This window comes from Salmo salar, chromosome ssa10 (genome assembly GCF_905237065.1).
Source record: "Salmo salar chromosome ssa10, Ssal_v3.1, whole genome shotgun sequence".
NCBI lineage: Eukaryota > Metazoa > Chordata > Actinopteri > Salmoniformes > Salmonidae > Salmo > Salmo salar.
Genome location: NC_059451.1, coordinates 31,312,212 through 31,333,764, shown reverse-complemented (window position 1 = coordinate 31,333,764; position 21,553 = coordinate 31,312,212). Strand labels below are relative to the sequence as shown.

The following is a 21,553-nucleotide window of genomic DNA, read 5'->3' as shown; positions in this document are numbered from 1 at the left end:
AAGCTGTAGGTGAGGGGTCGTTCCACCTCAAAAACAAAAAAGAGGATTTTGACACCCATCATCTCAGATTGTTCTGAAATTTGTTGTTGTTGTTAAAAACAGATAACATTAGCATTCCTGCAACATTATTTTGTTGAAATATAATTTGATCTCTGAGAAATTAAGGTAATTTGATTGCACCCAAATTGGCCATTTAAATGTATAGGATTAATATAATATTTAATAAATTTAGTACCTAACATCCGATTTGGACCAAACTTTTTTCTAACAATGAGTTAAACATGAGGAATCCAAAGAAATGGTCAAAAGCCACTCACGGACATCCCACATCCCACGGCAATTCCACCACAACAACGAATATATTGTTACACTCATCGATGGAAGGTACGGACCAAGGTGCAGCGTGGTAGGCGTACATCATACTTTATTAGATGAACACCGAAAACAAAACAAATACAAATGTAACGTTCAGTAGGGCTACCCAGCACAGTACCAAAAACAAGATCCCACAAACTAAGGTGGGATAAAGGCTGCCTAAGTATGATCCCCAATCAGAGACAACGATAGACAGCTGCCTCTGATTGGGAACCATACCTGGCAAACAAAGAAATAGAAAAACTAGAATACCCACCCAAATCACACCCTGACCTAACAAAATAGAGAAATAAAAAGGCTCTCTAAGGTCAGGGTGTGACATATATAGTATCAGTTCTCTGTCTGACAAGTAGTATAGAGCTACTCAATGTTAGTATTTTTTGGGGCCCAAATTGGATGATAGGTACTATATTTATTGAATATTATATCAATTCTATAAATTTAAATGGCAAATTCTGGTGCAATCAAATTACCTTAATTACCTTAAAATCTAATTATATTTCAACAAAATAACATTGCAGGAATACTAATGTTATCTTTTTCTAAATACGGAAACAATTTCAGAACAATCTGAGATGGCTTGTTGAAATGGCTTGTTGAAATGACATGGAATGACCCTGAGGGTATTCTCAAATCATCTCTATCCCATTGGAAACCTGCTCCAATCACTCACACAACTCCACCAATCAGATCCAAGCAGAGAGGAGAGGCTTGTACCTGATAAATGCTCTCTTCTGATTGGTCGCGGATGGGCTCGTGTCCCGCCTCAAACACAATGTACTACAACACAGGCAGCAGGAAGAGGAGAGGAGAGGAGGAATAAAGAGAAAAATAGGAAATAGGAATTGAAGAAAAAGGACAGGCTGAGAATATGATGCAAAGATGTGATTGCTCAGACAGAATCATCTGTAGGTCTCGCCCGCAAGCAATCCCAGAAAACTTCACACACACCTCCATTCATCTGACAAGAATCCTGGGACTCCCCACAATTCCCCACAGACACAGATAAACAGGGAAGGAGATTGAAAGAAGCATTAAAAAGAAACATACTGATTGGATAGACAGCATTAGAGAAGCATTCCGATTGGTGTTTAGAAGTTACCTGGTAGACAGGATCCTCCAAATCTTCCTCCAGAATAGTCTGAAGACATAGGGATGGATGGATGGAGAGGGGGAGAAAGGAGAGAGGGAAGAAGATCAGTGTAGTTGACAGATAGAGGCAGCAGCACCAACAATAATCAGATAGTAAACATTGTGTGTATTGTGTGTGTGTGTACCTGGTACACAGCCTGTTCACACTGTTTGTCCTTCTGGGCTTTCTTCTCCATCTCCTCTCTCTGTTTGATCTGATAGATGAGCTGGAACAGGTCCCGAAGGTCCAGGATCACTGGCTCTGCCTGAGAGGGGGAGAGGAAGTAAAACACTTATATACAGTTGAAGTCGGAAGTTTACATACACTTAGGTTGGAGTCATTGAAACTCGTTTTTCAACCACTCCACAAATTTCTTGTTAACAAAATATAGTTTTGGGAAGTCGGTTAGGACATCTACTTTGTGCACGACACAAGTAATTTTTCCAACAATGGTTTCCAAACAGATTATTTAACTTCTAATTCACTGTATCACAATTCCAGTGGGTCAGAAGTTTACATACACTAAGTTGACTGTGCCTTTAAACAGCTTGGAAAATTCCAGAAAATGATGTCATTACTTTAGAAGCTTCTGACAGGCTAATTGACATAATTTGAGTCAATTGGAGGTGTACCTGTGGATGTATTTCAAACTCAGTGCCTCTTTGCTTGACATGGGAAAATCAAAATAAATCAGCCAAGACCTGGTTCATCAAGTCTGGTTCATCATTGGGAGCAATTTCCAAACGCCTGAAGGTACCACGTTCATCTGTACAAACAATCATACCGCTCAGGAAGGAGATGCGTTCTGTCTCCTAGAGATGAAAGTACTTTGGTACGAAAAGTGCAAATCAATCCCAGAACAACAGCAAAGGACCTTGTGAAGATGCTGGAGGAAACAGGTACAAAAGTATCTATGTCCACAGTAAAACGAGTCCTATATCGACATAATCTGAAAGGCCGCTCAGAAAGGAAGAAGCCACTGCTCCAAAACCTCCATAAAAAAGCCAGACTATGGTTTGCAACTGCACATGGGGACAAAGATCATACTTTTTGGACAAATGTCCTCTGGTCTGATGAAACAAAAATATAACTGTTTGGCCATAATGACCATCGTTATGTTTGGAGGAAAAAGGGGGAGGCTTGCAAGCCGAAGAACACCATCCCAACCGTGAAGCACGGGGGTGGCAGCATCATGTTGTGGGGGTGCGTTCCTGCAGGAGGGACTGGTGCACTTCACAAAATAGATGGCATCATGAGGGAGGAATATTATGTGGATATATTGAAGCAACATCTCAAGACATCAGTCAGGAAGTTAAAGATTGGTCGCAAATGGGTCTTCCAAATGGACAACGACCCCAAGCATATTTCCAAAGTTGTGGCAAAATGGCTTAAGGACAACAAAGTCAAGGTATTGGAGTGGCCATCACAAAGCCCTGACCTCCATCCTACAGAAAATTTGTGGGCAGAACTGAAAAAGTGTGTGCGAGCAAGGAGGCCTACAAACCTGACTCAGTATCACCAGCTCTATCAGGAGGAATGGGCCAAAATTCACCCAACTTATTGTGGGAAGCTCGTGGAAGGCTACCCAAAAAGTTTGACCCAAGTTAAACAATTTAAAGGCAATGCTACCAAATACTAATTGAATGTATGTAAACTTCTGACCCACTGGGAATGTGATGAAAGAAATAAAAGCTGAAATAAATAATTCTCTCTACTATTATTCTGACATTTCACTTTCTTAAAATAAAGTAGTGATCCTAACTGACCTAAAACAGGGAATGTTTACTAGGATTAAATGTCAGGAATTGTGGAAAACTGAGTTTAAATGTATTTGGCTAAGGTGTATGTAAACTTCCGACTTCAACGGTATCTCTGTGGTTAACACAACACAAACGCAAGCACGCATATATACAGGCAGAGATACCCTCACACACAAATACACAAGCATATGAGCACACACGAATGCACAAACACATCAACTCACATCCACAGTGTAATACAGCATTTACTGTCCTTTGACACGCACAGGCTTTAAGGGGTGAGACTGGGGAACAATGAAATATAGAACATATTTAATATTTGATTGAGGCCTAACAGGGAGTTTACAGACAGTGTTTGGAGAACTACATGGACATCCCCAGTATAGTGTTGGGTTCCTACTTCGTCTGAACTCTGATCCAGTCTTATTTAAATCATGTAGTGTGTCTGACCTCTCCCTCCTCTCATTCAGACCAACTCTCATCCCTTTCTCTTCTCTTTCATCATTTCTTTCTTTCCTCTCTGTCAGATCCACTGCTCCCTCTCTCGTCTCGCTCTCATCTCTCTCTCTCTCTCGTCTCTCTCTCTCGTCTCTGTATAATAAGGAATGAACAGAGAGACATATCTGTCTTGTCATCTCTGTATTCTCAGAAAACACTGCAGGTACTGAACTCTTGGCAACCTCAGAGGAATACATGGCAGCTTGCTGGATTGTGTGTGTCAAAGGGCTGCAGGTCAGTTCCTGTGAGGATGGATGGGTTGATAGAGACAGTGACACACACTCACACTCATCAATATGGCATCAAAGAGCAGAGAGACGGCCTCAGATGAAACACAGACAAAACACAAGACACACAGACACAAATAATGTCAGTTAAACCAGAAGTAAAATCCAGAGTAATTCGGTCAGCTGGGTGACTTCTGGGCCTATACGTGTCTGAAAATTGAAAGCTCCGGCGGATTACGAAGTCTCAATCCTTGCAAAAGAAAACTCTCAGCCAAAGCTGCCCCCGCCCTCCCTTCTGATCCGTGTGGACACATGCCGAAAGTACTCGAAGTGAAGCAGTTTAAGCACCGCCTTCCCCCAATCCTGTTATGTCCATATTAGGGATGTGACAAATGGAAAAAAGGTATGTTAAAAAGATAAGGAAAATTCATACAATTCCACATGAATTTACAATGCAGATGGCCTATATTGTCCCTCCCATGGACAGAGAGAGATAAGATGATCAATTATGCTGCTGCTGCATTTGCTTTTCCCGACAGTGGTCATAGAGCTTGAGGCTCCGTGTGGGAAGTTTTTAGGACATTTCTAGACTAATCAATGGAAGATGGAATTAAAATCACAGTACTAAAAGTTAAATAAGAAGGACAGGATACAACACTAAGAGCCCACAGGTAGGCTGCTACAGTACATAATAATCTGAATGTAGTTGTTGTTATTTACTGTAAGGGGAGAAAGCGCACAGTTAAAGTTATGTAGTCTCAATTAGCTTAGCTAATGTTAGCTCGCTAGCGCATCAGATAAGAAACTGAAAACCACGTACCACCGCAAAACTGAAAGCACTTACCACCACATTTAATCATGGCAAGGTGACTGGAAACATGGCCGAATACAAACAGTGTCTTTATTCCCTCCGTAAGGCAATCAAACAAGCAAAGCATCAGTATACAGACAAAGTGGAGTCGCAATTCAACGGCTCAAACAGAAGACGTATGTGGCAGGGTCTACAGACAATCACCGATTATAAAAAGAAAACCAGCCCCGTGGCAGACATCGACGTCTTGCTTCCAGACAAATTAAACAACTTCTTTGCGCACTTTGAGGACAATACAGTGCCACCGACGTGGCCCACTACCAAAGACTGTGGGCTCTCCTTCTCCGTGGACATGAGTAAAACATTTAAACGTGTTAACCCTTGCAAGGCTGCCAGCCTAGATGGCACCCCTAGACCCGACCTCAGAGCTTGCGCAGACCAGCTGGCTGGTGTGTTTACGGACATATTCAATCAATCCCTATCCCAGTCTGCTGTCTCCATATGCTTCAAGATAGCCACCATTGTTCCTGTTCCCAAGAAAGCTAAGGTAATTGAACTAAATGACTATCGCCCCTTAGCACTCAGTTCTGTCATCATGAAGTGTTTTGAAAGACTAGTCAAGGATCATATCACCTCCATCCTACCTGTCACCCTAGACCCACTCCAATTTGCTTACTGCCCCAATTGGTCCACAGATGATGCAATCGCCATCACACTGCACACTGCCGTATCCCATCTGGACAAGAGGAATACCTATGTAAGAATGCTGTTCATTGACTATAGCCCAGCATTCAACACCATAGTACCCTCCAAGCTCACCATTAAGCTTGAGACCCTGGGTCTGAACCCCGCTCTGTGCAATTGGGTCCTGGACTTGCTGACTGGCCGCCCCCAAGTGGTGAAGGTAGGAAACAACATCTACACTTCATTGATCCTCAACACGGGGGCCCCACAAGGGTGTGTGCTCAGCCCCCTCCTGTACCCATGTTTACCCATGACTGTGGCCATGCACGCCTCTAACTCAATCATCAAGTTTGCAGACGACACTACAGTAGAAGGCTTGATTACCAACAACGACGAGACTGCCGACCGGGAGTCTGTCGGCAGTCTCACTCAGTGTCAGCAGAACAAAATATATGATCGTGGACTTCAGGAAACAGCAAAGGGAGCACCCCCCCTATCCACATCAACGGGACAGCAGTGGAGAAGGTGGAAAGTTTTAAGTTCCTCGGTGTACATAACGCCGAAAAACTGAAATGGTCCACGCACACAGACAGTGTGGTGAAGAAGGCGCAACAGCGCCTCTTCAACTTCAGGAGGCTGAAAACCTTAACTAACGTTTACAGATGCACAATTGAGAGCATCCTGTTGGGCTGTATCACCACCTGGTACGGCAACTGCACCGCCCACAACCACAGGGCTCTCCAGAGGGTGGTGCGGTCTGCACAACACATCACCAGGGGCAAACTACCTGCCCTCCAGGACACCTACAACACCTGATGTTACAGGAAGGCAAAAAAGATAATCAAGGACAATAACCACCCGAGCCACTGCCTGTTCACCCCGCTTCCATCCAGAAGGCGAGGTCAGTACAGGTGCATCAAAGCTGGGACAGAGAGATTGAAAAACAGCTTCTATCTCAAGGCCATCAGATAGAGAGGTGGCTGCCTACCACAGAGAGGTGGCTGCCTACCTACAGACTTGATAACATTGGCCACTTTAATAAATGGAACACTAGTCACTTTAATAATGGCACTTTAAAGAATGTTTACATATCTCACATTACTCATCTCATATGTATATACTGTATACTGTATCCTTCACTATCTATTCTTTACTATCGATTGCATCTTAGCCATATATTTTATACTTACATATTCTTATCCCATTCCTTTACTAGATTGTATTAGGTTTTGTTGTGGAATTGTTAGATATTACCTGTTAGATACTGCTGCACTGTCGGAACTAGAAGTACAAGCATTTCGCTACACTCGCAATAACATCTGCTAACCATGTGTATGTGACCAATAAAATGTGATTTGATTTGAGATGACAAATAACTAGCAATAAGTTAGTCTACCAGTGTGAGTCGACTTGGTTGTGATGTGCAGTTCGTGAACGATTCGTTGTTTTTGAACAACTCTTTTTACTGACTCGAGTCATGATTCTTTTTCCAAGTAACTCATTCATTTTAGTTGTTCATTTGACCTGCTGACCGCAATTCATTTTATAGCAGGATTAATATGCGCTCCATAGAGAAGACACTGTATACCTGCTAATAAAGGACTATAAACGGCCCAGTGCAGTACTTTTGTAAAAAAACAAAAAAAATAAAAAACATGAATATATATTTTTACATTCACATTTTTCAGGGGGTGCTGCAGCCCCCTCTACTTCCCACGGCTATTGCTGCTACAGTTCGGAAATTATATGTGCTTATCTCCCTCGCAGCAGTCGAGTCATTCTGCCAAGAATCGTTCACAAATCTAGTACGGTTGCGGATGCAACTAGACCTCGTTTCAAATGTATCAATAAATAATCTCATTTGTATGGCTAGCAATCACAAATGTATATTGTTTAATGCACACTTTATAAGTCTCATTCACAAATGACTATGGTGAACGAAAATCACGACTCATTCAAGTTTTCAGTTCATCACTCACTGGTAAGGAGTCCTGTGGGCTCTGGGCGCTACTGAATTAAATGAATGAAATGAGTCGAAAGATTAAACATTTTACTGAATGAGTTGAAAAGATCTGAGTCAGTAAAAAGAGCCGAAACTCTCAATACTCCGCTTCCCTGCATCACTCACAGATGCACACTGCACGGCCCCTCCCTGCTCTCCTCATCACTCACATTGCACGGCCCCTCCCTGCTCTCCTCATCACTCACACCGCACAGCCCCTCCCTGCTCCCCTCATCACTCACACTGCCCCTCCCTGCTCTCCTCATCACTCACACTGCACGGCCCCTCCCTGCTCTCCTCATCACTCACACTGCACAGCCCCTCCCTGCTCTCCTCATCACTCACACTGCACGGCCCCTCCCTGCTCTCCTCATCACTCACACTGCACAGCCCCTCCCTGCTCTCCTCATCACTCACACTGCACGGCCCCTCCCTGCTCTCCTCATCACTCACACTGCACGGCACCTCCCTGCTCCCATCATCACTCACACTGCACGGCCCCTCCCTGCTCCCCTCATCACTCACACTGCACAGCCCCTCCCTGCTCTCCTCATCACTCACACTGCACAGCCCCTCCCTGCTCTCCTCATCACTCACACTGCACGGCACCTCCCTGCATTTCTCACACCGCACGGCACCTCCCTGCATTACTCACACCGCACGGCACCTCCCTGCATTACTCACACCGCACGGCACCTCCCTGCTCCCCTCATCACGGTCTGGAGATGGCATAGCCTAATACAGAAGCATGTCAGTTCTATATATTCCTAAATAAATGATTTCCTCTGTTTGCACTGAACTGACATGTATGATTGTTGTTGATGCTCCGATGTTCAGATGAAGGGAATTAAATAGTCTATAATGCGCACCACACGGCGCTCAACTTAAACTGCAGTGTGTAGCTTACTGTAGCTGCTGGAAAAGTAATTCAAAGCCTATACTTTATCACTCAGGACATGATAACTTTCCAGTGTGCTGCTATTTTTGCCATTTAATGTTGTTAATAAAACAAAATCAGACAACCCATAGTATAATAGTTTACCTATTTACCTAGTCATTTACATTCAGTGGTGACCCATCATTCAGGGCAGGTGTGGCAGAGCCCCGCCTGTTTTAAGCCCTACCCGTTAAGCCAAAAAAAAAATGCTTTCTGTGGTGGAGGGGCAGCCAGCGAAAGCAGAGCGTAGGCGTTGGGAATTTTCTCTAGTTGCGCCATGATTGGCTCAGTGTTCTGTCACTCATGGGGACACTACGTCACCGAAGAATCTTCAGGGAGAGCTAGGCAGTTCAAGCCCCCTTGGGTGCTGCCATTGATTTACATTAGAAGTGCCTATCCAAAAAGGCTCAAGGTCCTTGGCCACAGCTAAAATGACATCAAATCACATTATATCTACTGTAGCTTTGATTGGACTGATCATGTCAAAGTCATACTTTCAAAATCTTAGCAACAAATGTACTGTAGACAAGCAGTCATCATCATGAATCACGTTAACAATCTACTGGCAAATTCTTTTCAATTCTTGTCATATGAAGAGAAATTATAGATAGAACGTCTCGGTGATCATCGGCCATTAGACATTACACAAGTCGGGAATCACAAATTCCACAATGAGGAAGGAATCAATGGCTCAGAGGCTAACTGCGATGCAAAGTAATCACTATTTTGCTTCCCCTGCCTGCTATTCGGTGGAGAGGGTGTGTGGTCCAAGTCTGGGTTTAAGGATTTAAAACATCTGTCTGAAAGGGTCTCTTTTACAAGCATAATAGGATTAACATTCACAATCAACACCAAGGGCCAGAAATGGTTGAATCCATTGGCCATGCTGTCAATCATTGGCCATGCTGCCGGGTTCAAAACAACTGGAAACACAGAACTTGGAACCGAGAAATCTCAGACTTCGGTGCATTCAAGACAATTGGGAACTCTGGAGAAAAAAACGAGCTCCGACTGGGAAAATACACTTTGAACGCTCATCCAACTCGGCATTCCAAGTTGGGAACTCGGTCGGGTCTCTTTCTAGAGCTCCGACTTTCTGACCTGAAGATCACTGACATCATGATTTGACCTGTTGTTTTTTTCCAGAGTTCCCAGTTGTCTTGAAAGCCCCATAAATCCAAACCAAAAATAGGCCTCTCTCTTGTATGCTGCTGCATAAATGATGTAATAAGCCAGGGATATATGTATACTGTAGCTAAGAAAGTAAAACTAAGTCTATGTTGTGTAGTAAGCTGTTAGTAGCCCATGCGTCTCACCCTAAGAATTTGGTCCCTCTCCCCCTCAGAACTTAGCCTACTGTTCTGACTTAGTGGTGCACATGTAGCATATAGCCAGTTTTAGAGAAATGTCATCATCGAATATTGTAAAAGCTTTCATTGTCTGCTTATATGCCCCCGTTATTTATCCTACGTTTCTGACTTGGTGTACAGGGAGAATACTGCAAGGACGGCCCATGTTCTGAATTCTGTCGCTATCCATTTCAAAAGTGCTGAACAAAAAGGCATATTGTCCATCTGAGTTCACTCATTAATGTCTTAATTACGGCTTAACTCTTATCCGCTTATCGTTCCCTTACGCCATAGTTTGTACATCTTAATTGTTATATTGTTTATATAGGTCTCTGTCATTAGTAGGCAATGTTGGAATGATGCATATCTATGTTTTGCTTACTTTGTGAATTATAATTAGCTCATGTGCTTTTCCTCACGATGAAGGGATACTATAATGTTGTTGTGTCTGTAACCATGTTTGCCAGTAAAAGTTCAGTAACAGACCCATGTAATTCCAGTTGATATTGTGAGGGTTGTTTTGTTTGCGCAATGCGCTGTCTGTATGTCATTATAGGCCTATAGTCTATAAAAGTGGATCCTCGTGATTGTATTTTCATTCCTTTTAGACCACGTAAGCCTAATGAAATACTTCAAATGGTAGGCTAAAGTTGGGGGGGGGGGGGGTCTTGGTGAGAACATGCTGTGGGATTATATAAAATACTCTTTGAAGTGGTAGGGTTCCAGATGTTTTCAGAAGATTGGCAGAGACTCTGCCAGGACAGAGAACTTGGACTGGGGTGAGCGGGAGCTGCCCTCCTGTAGGGGTGGGAGGGCCAAGAGACCGTAGGTGGCCGAACGGAGTGCTCGGGTTGGGGTGTAGGGTTTGAGCATAGCCTGAAGGTAGGGAGGGTGTCACGTCCTGACCTTAGAGATCCCTTTTATTCTCTATTTGGTTAGGTCAGGGTGTGATTAGGGTGGGAAATCTATGTTTTCTATTTCTTTGTTGGCTGGGTATGGTTCTCAATCAGAGGGAGCTGTCTATCGTTGTCTCTGATTGGGGATCATACTTAGGCAGCCTTTTTCCACCTTTAGTTTGTGGGATCTTGTTTTTGGTACTGTGCTGTATGCCCTACTGAACGTCACGTTTTCGTTTTGTATTTATTTTGGTTTTGTTTTGGTGTTCATCTAATAAAGAAAGATGTACTCTTACCATGCTGCACCTTGGTCTAATTCTTCCCTCAACGAACGTAACAGAAGATCCTACCACAAACGGACCAAGCAGCGTGGCCAGGAGGAGCAGACATCCTGGACATGGGAGGATATCTTGGACGGAAAGGGATCCTGGACGTTGGAGGAGATCCAGGCAGGAATGGATCACCTTCCATGGGAGCAGACGGAGGCAGCGAGGGAGGATCAACGGTGACTCCGAAGTTCACGACCACGACGGAAGCCCGAGAGGCAGGCCCCCCCCCCCCCCAAAGATTGGGGGGGTGGGCATACGGGGTGGTCGGCGGAGCCGAGGTGTGAACCAGAGCCAGTCAGGGAGTCGAGTGAGGAACCCGACGAAAGATTCCAGAGAGAGGTGTTGGCATTGAGAGCGCTGCAGAGCGGGCGTGCTGAGGAGCGTGCCACAGGATGTTTTTGTGCTGGTCAAGGGCAGTCAAGTCTGGAGTGAACCAAGGGCTATATCTATTCTTAGTTCTACATTTTTTGAATGGGGCATGCTTATTTAAGATGGTGAGGAAAGCACTTTTAAAGAGCAACCAGGCATCCTCTACTGACGAGATGAGGACAATGTCCTTCCAAGATACCCGAGCCAGGTCGATTAGAAAGGCCTGCTCACTGAAGTGTTTTAGGGAGCATTTGACAGTGATGAGGGGTGGTTGTTTGACCGCGGACCCATTACGGACGCAGGCATTGAGGCAGTGATCGCTGTGATCCTGGTTGAAGACAGCAGAGGTGTATTTAGAGGGCAGGTTGGTCAGGATGATATCTATGAGGGTGCCCGTGTTAATGGATTTAGGGTTGTACCGGGTAGGTTCCTTGATGATTTGTGTGAGATTGAGGGCATCTACCTTAGATTGTAGGACGGCCGGGGTGTTAAGCATATCCCAGTTTAGGTCACCTAACAGTACGAACTCTGAGGATAAATGGAGGCAATCAATTCACATATGGTGTCCAGGGCACAGCTGGGGGCTGAGGGGGGTCTATAACAAGCGGCAACAGTGAGAGACTTATTTATGGAAAGGTGGATTTTTAAAAGTAGAAGCTCGAACTGTTTGGGCACAGACCTGATAGCATGACAGAACTCTGCAGGCTAGCTCTGCAGTAGATTGCAACTCCGCCCCCTTTGGCAGTTCTATCTTGGCGGAAAATGTTATAGTTGGGGATGGAAATTTCTGAATTTTTGGTGGCCTTCCTAAGCCAGGATTCAGTCACGGCTAGGACATCAGTGTTGGCGGAGTGTGCTAAAGCAGTGAATAAAACACATTTAGGGAGGAGGCTTCTAATGTTAACATGCATGAAACCAAGGCTTTAACGATTACAGAAGTCATAGGTCCTCCAGAAGTTTAGTATTCCAACATTTTTGCTCAGCTGGCCACTGCCCTGATCTGTAAGCTCACAATGAGTAACTCTGCCACGGAGTAGGAGGGGAAGGCCGGCCGGGAGAAAGTATGAGTCACAGGATGCAGAAAAGGAGGAGAGTAGTGTTGAAGAGGCATAATCAGGAGACAGGAGGGAGAAGGATTTAGCAGAAGGGAGAGATGATAGAAGAGGAAAGAGTAGTGGGAGACGAAGATTACGACGGCACATGACCATCTGGGTAGGTGCCGAGTGGCTAGGGTTGGAGGAAAGGGAGACAGAAAAGGAAACAAAGTAGTGACAGTGATCAAAGACCAGGAGGGGGGGTGCAATGAGACTAGTAGGTGAACAGCCTCTAGTAAAGATGAGGTCAAGCATATTGCCTGCCTTGTGAGAGGGAGGGGACTGGGAAAGGGAGAGGTGAAAAGAGGCAAGGAGGGGAATGAGAGAGTTGAAAAGAAGTGAATCAAAGGCAGACGAAGGGAAGTTGAAGTTGCCAAGTATGAAGAGTGGTGAGCCATCGTCAGGCAATGAGCTTGTCAAGGTGTCAAACTCATTGAGGAACTCTCTAGGAACACCTGGTGGATGATAGATGTCAACAACGTTAAAACCTCTACGGGGTTGTTGTCCCCCCCGCGGGACGGTTAAGCTAATGAGCATGACGTTGTAAGTAACAAAAAAATTTCCCAGGACATAGACATGTCTTATATGGGCTTAAATTCGTATTAATCTAACTGCACTATCCAATTTACAGTAGCTATTACAGTGAAAAATATCATGTTATTGTTTGAGGAGAGTGCACAACAACAAAAAACTTTTATCACAGCAACTGGTTTGATACATTCACCTCTGAAGGTATACTACCGTTCAAAAGTTTGGGGTCACTTCGAAATGTCCTTGTTTTTGAAAAAAAAAGCACATGTTGTCCATTAAAATAACATCAAATTGATCAGAAATACAGTGTAGACATTGTTAATGTTGTAAATAACTATTGTAGCTGGAAACGGCAGATTTTTTATGAAATATCTACATAGGCGTACAGAGGCCCATTATCAGCAACCATCACTCCTGTGTTCCAATGGCATGTTGTGTTAGCTAATCCAAGTTTATAATTTTAAAAGGATCACTAGAAAGCACTTTTGCAATTATGTTAGCACAGCTGAAAACTGTTGTTCTGATTAAAGAAGCAATAAAACTGGCCTTCTTTGGACTAGTTGAGTATCTTATTTACCCTTTCGGATAGTGTCTTGAACGCACGAACAAAACGCCGCTATTTAGATATAACTATGGATTATTTTGAACCAAACCAACATTTGTTATTGAAGTAGAAGTCCTGGGGGTGCATTCTGACGAAGACAGCAAAGGTAATAACATTTTTCTTATAGTAAATCTGACTTTGGTGAGTGCTAAACTTGCTGGGTGTCTAAATAGCTAGCCCTGTGATGCCGGGCTATCTACTGAGAATATTGCAAAATGTGCTTTCACCGAAAAGCTATTTTAAAATCGGACATATCGAGTGCATAGAGGAGTTCTGTATCTATAATTCTTAAAATAATTGTTATGCTTTTTGTGAACGTTTATCGTGAGTAATTTAGTAAATTCACCGGCAGTGTTCGGTGGGAATGCTAGTCACATGCTAGTCACATGCTAATGTAAAAAGCTGGTTTTTGATATAAATATGAACTTGATTGAACAAAACATGCATGTATTGTATAACATAATGTCCTAGGGTTGTCATCTGATGAAGATCATCAAAGGTTAGTGCTGCATTTAGCTGTGGTTTGGGTTTATGTGACATTATATGCTAGCTTGAAAAATGGGTGTCTGATTATTTCTGGCTGGGTACTCTGCTGACATAATCTAATGTTTTGCTTTCGTTGTAAAGCCTTTTTAAAATCGGACAGTGTGGTTAGATTAACGAGAGTCTTGTCTTTAAAATGGTGTAAAATAGTCATATGTTTGAAAAATTGAAGTTTTTGCATTTTTGAGGTTTTTGAATAACGCGCCACGGGATTACACTGGCTGTTACGTAGGTGGGACGAATTGGTGCCACCTACCCTAGAGAGGTTAAAACTTGAGACATCTGTGGCATTGTGTTGTGTGACAAAACTGCACATTTTAGAGTGGCCTTTTATTGTCCCCAGCACAAGCATCTGTGTAATGATCATGCTGTTTAATCAGCTTCTTGATATGCCACAACTGTTCTAAATAGAGTAAAAACTAATGGACAACTAGTCAAAGCTCAAACCAATTTTATTCACCCACTAGGTCAATCAGCTGAAAAGACAATGACATGTTTCCACCAGCACAAGTATCTATAACCCCCTTTATACAGAGTATTCAAATTTTCTCTAAACACTACAACTTTGTTGCTAGGCAGGAAGTTAAGTGATGTGGGTAATAAACTGTTCCTTCTCCCTTCATGTGACCTGATCTCGGCCCCCATTCCTCTCTAATCCACAGCTATCCAACCTTATCAGTGACCTCAGCCATGTGATTGCCTTTTCCCTTACTTTGTAACTTTTCAGGTCCCTAGTTCTTATCCACCCTCCATTGACCCCACCATATACATTCCTCATACTCATACCTTTAACTTCTAGTATAGCAAGTATTTCAAATTACAACCCAACACTGTCAAGTGGATGGATTATATTGGCAAAGGAGAAATGCTCACTAACAATGATGTAAACAAATTTGTGCCAAAATTAGAGAGAAATAAGCTTTTTGTGCATATGGAACATTTCTGGGATCTTTTATTTCAGCTCATGAAACATGGGCCAACACTTTACATGTGTTTATATATAAATCTTATTTTAAATATATTTTTATTCAAGTTTTACAAATTGTACATCAATGTAATTACAAAGATTTTAGCATATCCCAACCACACTCCCTCCCTCCATACAACACATCCACCCGACCCACTAGTCCCTTCCCTACCTCTCCGCCCTACCTCAGTCCACCCACCTTGATTCCCTCCCTCCCAACCACCCCCACCCCCAATCCCCTTCCAACCACCCACCCTGATCACCCCATATAGCCAACCCATCCCACACCCTCCCTCAATTCAGTCCTAGACAATTCTACAGAGAATTCACAACAAATAAACAAGAATACAGGGGGGGTAAACATAGATAAATAATACAAACAACAATACAGATTCAAAATACAAAAACATAAATAAATAAATGATCAGTAAACCTTAGACAAGCTTGCTTGGACTGGATAACATTATATTGATGACTGTACCTATTATGTAATGACTACTGGTAATGCCTACTGGGATACCTGAAAGCATCTTATCAGAGGGGGAGACTCTGCAAGCCATTAAAGTATGATATAAATGGTTGCCATTTTCTAACAAAAGTATCATTGGAACCCCTAAGAGAATACTCAATATTCTCAAGCTTTAGGAAGAACATTACATCGTTGAGCCATTGAGAAGTTGAGGGGGGCTGAGCAGACTTCCACTGGAGAAGAATTCTACGTCGAGCTATTAAGGATGTAAAGGCAACAATATCTGCATGTTTGGGGTGCATGGAGAACATGTCTTCTGGAATACCAAAAACAGCTATCAAGGACAACACTGCAGGTTAATTTCAAGCACCTCAGATAAAGTTTCAAAAAAAGTTATTTTGTAGTTTAGAGCATTGAATGAACATGTGACTAAGGTCACATGGTGAGACATGACCTCTATAACACTCATCATTTACATTTGGATATATATGTCAGACAATCTGGGTTCGGAAAAATGCACCCTATGTAAAACCTTAAATTGTATGAGACCAAGACGAGCACAAGATGTAGTGGAGCGTACTCTATCAATCGCCTCATCCCACCACTCTTGTGTAAATTCAACCCCCATTTCCCATTCACAAGCAGATTTAATTTTGTTGGTGGAGTGTTTGTCCAATGACAAAATACACAGACAGATCTGAGAAATGACTTCTTTCTGTCGAGGTAATATAGTCAATATGCCATCCCAGGGTTGGCAAGGGGGTGGAGCAGGGAAGCCAGAAAATTGGGAGGAGACACAATGCCTAATTTGAAGGTAACGGAAAAAGTGAGATGGAGGCAAAGAGTATTTAGAGACCAGGTTGGGAAAACTAGAAAAAAGTATATTTACATATAAAGTATTGGAAGGACTTAATACCTTTCCTTGGCCAGTGAGAGAAAGCATGATCTATTAGATAAGTGTTGAATAAGTGATTACTATCAATAACACCCACAGTAGATGCAGCTGAGAATTTAAAATGTCGTCAAAACTGGTACCAAATCTTAAGTGTTGACAGCACTACCGGATTGCGTGTATGGCGAGAGGGGATTGTTGGGAGAGAAGTGCAGAGTACAGCAGGAAGAGAAGAAGAAATACAAGAATATGCCTCATGGTGGCACAATGGGATATCTGGAGCATGTAACCAGAATGGCAATTTGTGAAAGTTGGCTGCCCAGAAATAGTATAAAAAGTTGGGTTGTGCAAGCCCTCCACTAAACATGCACCTCTAAAGTAAAGATCTACTGACTCTGGGTACCATTCCTCCCCAGATAAATGTGGTAACAGCCTGACTGATTGACTTTAAAAAAACGCTTTGGTAAAAACAATGGGGTAGATTGAAATAGATAAAAGGAATTTGGGTAAACTTAAATTTTTACAGCATTAATCCTTCCATTAAGTGATAGTGGTAAGCTACCCCATCTCTGAAAATCAGTTTTCATTTGCGCAAGGGGAGCAAAGTTTGCAGAAAAAAGAGCATGCAATGAACGAGTTACATTCACTCCAAGGTATTTGAAGTCTGTCTGCTGGAGCTGGAGCTGTAGCGCTCAAAAGGGCAAGTCTGTCTGCTGGATTGATTGGGAAGCACTCACTTTTCTGGAGATTCAGCTTGTAACCGGAGAAGGAGCCAAAGTTCTCCAGAATAGAAAAGATAGAAGGTAAACAGGTTACAGGGTTATTTATATAGAGTAACAAATCATCTGCATATAATGATAACCTTTGTTAAACTCCTTCCTGTGTTACACCTTGGAAAGAGGAGGATGCCCGTAAAGCTACTGAAAGGGGCTCAATTTGCGACAGCAAATAATAAAGGGGACAGTGGGCAGCCTTGGCGTGTCCCACATTCCAGGACAAAATAATCAGAACGGGTGTCATTGGTACAGACACTGGCCTGGGGAGATGTATACAAGAGATGGATCCATGAGCTAAATTTGTTCCCAAATACAATTTTTTTAAGAACAGCAAATAGGTTCTCCCACTCAATTCTGTCGAATGCCTTCTCTGCGTCTAGGGAGATTACCACCTCAGGGGAGTTGGATAATTGTTTACAATAAATCATGTTAAACAGCATCTGAATATTAAAAAATTCATATCTGTCCTTTATAAAGATGGTTTGTTCCTGTGATATGAGTCCTGGTAAGACTACTTCCAGACGCCTTGCTATCACCTTCGCCAGCACCTTTACATCCACATTACGGAAACTTAGGGGCCTAAATGAAGAACAGGAAGTCGTTCCCCTTCTTAAGGAGAAACGCTATTGAAACCTGTGTTAGGTATAAAATATACGATATAAAATATAAAAAGAAAACCTTCCTATCCTAACGCGGAGAGGCTCCATAGCCCCAGTCGTGAAATACACTTGAAAAGGCATTCACAAAACAGTAAAGAAGGTCAACAGATAACCAAAACACACACCCCATAACCTCACTAGGGTAGGGGGCACTATTTTCACCTCCGGATGAAAAGCGTGCCCAAAGTAAACTGTCTGCTACTCAGGTCCAGAAGCTAGGATATGCATATAATCGGTAGATTTGGATAGAAAACACTCTAACATTTCCAAAACTGTTAAAATAATGTCTGTGAGTATAACAGAACTGATATGGCAGGCGAAAACCTGAGGAAAATCCATCCAGGAAGTGCTAATATTTTGAAATGGCTGTTTTTCCATTGAAAGCCTATCCACCATACAAAGACTTATGACCCAGTTCACGATCACTATGGCTTCCACTACATGTGGACAGTCTTTAGGCATTGTTTCAGGCTTTTACTCTGAAAAATGAGGGAGAAACACCACTTTCAATGAGAGGACAGTGGACATTTCCAGACATGAGTCCTGTGCGTGACTGGGAGCGTGCCTTTCTTGTTTTTCCTTTTCTATTGACGAAGCTATTGTCCGGTTGAAATATGATCGATTATTTATGACAAAAACAACCTGAGGATTGATTATAAACATTGTTTGACATGTTTCTACGAACTTTTATGGTACTTTTTAGATTTTTCATCTGTCTGCTGTGATCGCGCTTTGTTTCAATGGATTACTGAACAAAACGCACCAACAAAACAGAGGTTTTTGGATATAAAGAGGGGCTTTATCGAACAAAACAAACATTTATTGTGTAACATGGAGTCTTGGGAGTGCAACCATATGAAGATCATCAAAGGTAAGTGATACATTTTATTGCTATTTCTGACTTTTGTTACTCCTCTACTTGGATGGTTACTGTTTGTAATGATTTGTCTGCTGGATGCTATTCTCAGATAATCGCATGTTTGCTTTTGCCGTAAAGCCTTTTTGAAATCTGACACAGTAGTTGGATTAACAAGAAGTTTATCTTTAAGATGGTGTATAACACTTGTATCTTTTATCTATGTTTATTATGCGAATTTCTGTTTTGTTGAGTTTCACGCTCTGCAACTTCACCGGATGTTGTTTGAGACAGTGGATTACTGAACAAAACGCACTAACAAAACAGAGGTTTTTGGATATAAAGAGGGACTTTATCAAACAAAACAAAGATTTATTGGGTAACTGGGAGTCTTGTGAGTGTAACCATATGAAGATCATCAAAGGTAAGTGATTCATTTTATCGCTATTTCTGACTTTTGTTACTTCTCTACTTGTAATTTTATGAAAGTTAAATATTTATAGTAATTTAATATGAATTTGGCGCTCTGCAATTTCACCGGATGTTGGCCAGGTGGGACGGTAGCGTCCCACACCCCCGCGAAAGGATAACAGTGAAACGGAATTGTCCTGACTCAAGGAGTCTTCAATCAGTGCAACACATACATGCAACACAGTCTTAAGGATGGCCAAATAAGTGTCCCACAGTATGTTATCCTGTTACAATAAAGAAAAGAGGCCGAGTGTCTGTACACATACGAATGATCAATAGGGCGTAATAAAGTGGTGAAAAGTCCTTCAGTAAGTATCTAGACGAAAATAAAGAAAAAAAGAAGAAAGCTCTGCAAAAGCCTGGAATTGTAGCCATGCATTACTACATTAGCCATCTAGCCAAATAAAAAGGACCTCCCAAATGTGTAGCTTAAATGACAACCATACAACACAGTATCAGTCATTTTTAATGGCAACAAGGAGAAAAAGAAATGCCCTTCTGTAAAAGTAAAAAATACCTTCGACTTAGAGTCTAGGCTATGCATTCTACCTGGCAAAAGAGTAGGTCATAGATCCAAGATACGGCTCATAAGTGACTGTCGAACCAATCCTGGGCGTCCTCGTGGGAGTGGAATTGTAGTTTCCCCTCGGCATGTTCAATGTGCAGACGAGCAGGGAAGCGGAGTGAGAATTTCACCTTTTTCGCATGAAGTTTCCGTTTCACATCGAAGAATTTAACTATTTTCTTGGCGACATTTGAGCTGAGGTCAGGAAAGACGAACACATTGCATCTGCAGAAGTGTAGCTGGTCTGTGCCCTGCCTCTGGAGGATGCGCTCCTTGTCACCGTAGTAGTGAAAACGGATGATAAACACTCTAGGAGTTGTCGTCTCCACCCGCTGGGGAGGGGCCAATGCAGTGAGTTCTATCCATCTTCGGGGTGATGGAACGATGACCGGACGTAGCACATCTGCGAAGAATTCTGACATGAACTTAACTGAGTCCCCTCCTTCACGTTTCTCTGGTATCCTCTTGGGGCTAGGGGACAGTATTTTCACGGCCGGATGTAAAACGTACCCAACTTAAACAGGTTACTACTCTGGCCCAGAAAATAGAATATGCATATTAGTAGATTTGGATAGGAAACACTCTGAAGTTTCTAAAACTGTTTGAATGGTGTCTGTGAGTATAACATAACTCATATGGCAGGCAAAAACCTGAGAAAAATTGAATCAGGAAGTGGGAGAAATTAGAAATGTAGTTTTTCTTTTGAATCCCTTGAAAAACTACAGTGACATAGGATTTCCGTTGCACCACCTAACTCTTCCATTGGCTGTCAACAATCTTTAGGAACTGGTTTCATCCGTCAACTGTTACCGGGCAGAAAATTGTGGCTCAGTCAATCAGTGGCCAGTCTGAGGACAGGTGTCTCGTGACGCGCTTGCACGTGACTTCGCTGTTTGTTATTATCATTCTGGGATGAATACCTATTGCCCGGTTGTAACGGCAAGAACGGGATTCCAGCTCATCGGCCTTGTCAATCAGCTTTGAGTTTTCGGAGCTCAGACGAGCGACCGTTTTCTCAAGTGATACTATGGTCACTGTAGTCACACAGGTTATGTTCAAAGCCTTCAATTCGGTTGGCCTTGTTCATCTGCAGCGGCTCGGACACCATCTAGGACGGAGGAGAAGGGGGTCAGAGCAGCATCAATGGCAGTTTTGAGCTGAGTGGCAATGGTAGCTGTAATTTCCGAGACCAGAACCGTACGGAGGTTCTGAAGATCTGTGGGGAGTGTGACCGCATGAGGCTCTGTAACAGTTGGACTGGAGTCGGCGCCATTACCATTCATGTTTGCCATCGCGGTTGAAACGTTAGTTAGAGGTCTTCAGGTCATGTGACATTAGAATCAAAAAGGTAACTTACGAACTCATCAATCAAATATGATATGTAAGAAAGTGGAATGCAAAGTAAAAATTTGGCTAAATGAACTAATGTGTAGGAGCCTCGTATACGAGCTTCTTCTCCATTCACATGCTGAACCGGAACTCCTTGTGTTTATATTTTTCTTCAGTATACATCAAAAGCATTCTGCATGATCTGGTTGATGTTCAGTTCTGATATTTTCCAAGCATGGTAAGGACAGCAGAAGTAGCTCATCCTTGGGCGATGTGTCCAATTTGTCAGGATGGTGGCACAGTGGGCCCACAACTTGAACCCCGGCAATGCTGCTTGCAGCTTTAATTCTTGTTGGCGTAAACAGGGGCAGTTGCGTTTTAAAAGGGCAATGACATACTTTGTAATAGGAACCCACAAAAATCACATC

The 21,553-nt window shown here is 42.8% G+C and overlaps 1 protein-coding gene across 7 annotated transcripts in view; it reads right to left on the bottom strand.

The window, feature by feature from the left end:
- The window catches only part of LOC106560226 (disabled homolog 1), a 170,886-nt gene that overhangs the window by 26,501 nt on the left and 122,832 nt on the right, over nucleotides 1-21,553 (bottom strand). For 6 of the 7 annotated variants that reach the window (XM_045687633.1, XM_014122858.2, XM_014122857.2 and 3 more), the window contains 3 exons: nucleotides 1,653-1,772; nucleotides 1,478-1,516; nucleotides 1,093-1,155 (listed from right to left, as the gene is read on the bottom strand). In XM_045687633.1, coding sequence (XP_045543589.1) covers nucleotides 1,093-1,155; nucleotides 1,478-1,516; nucleotides 1,653-1,772 — 222 coding nt within the window. The remainder of the gene's footprint in view (nucleotides 1-1,092; nucleotides 1,156-1,477; nucleotides 1,517-1,652; nucleotides 1,773-21,553) is intronic. The other variant, XM_014122864.2, reaches the window with a different exon arrangement.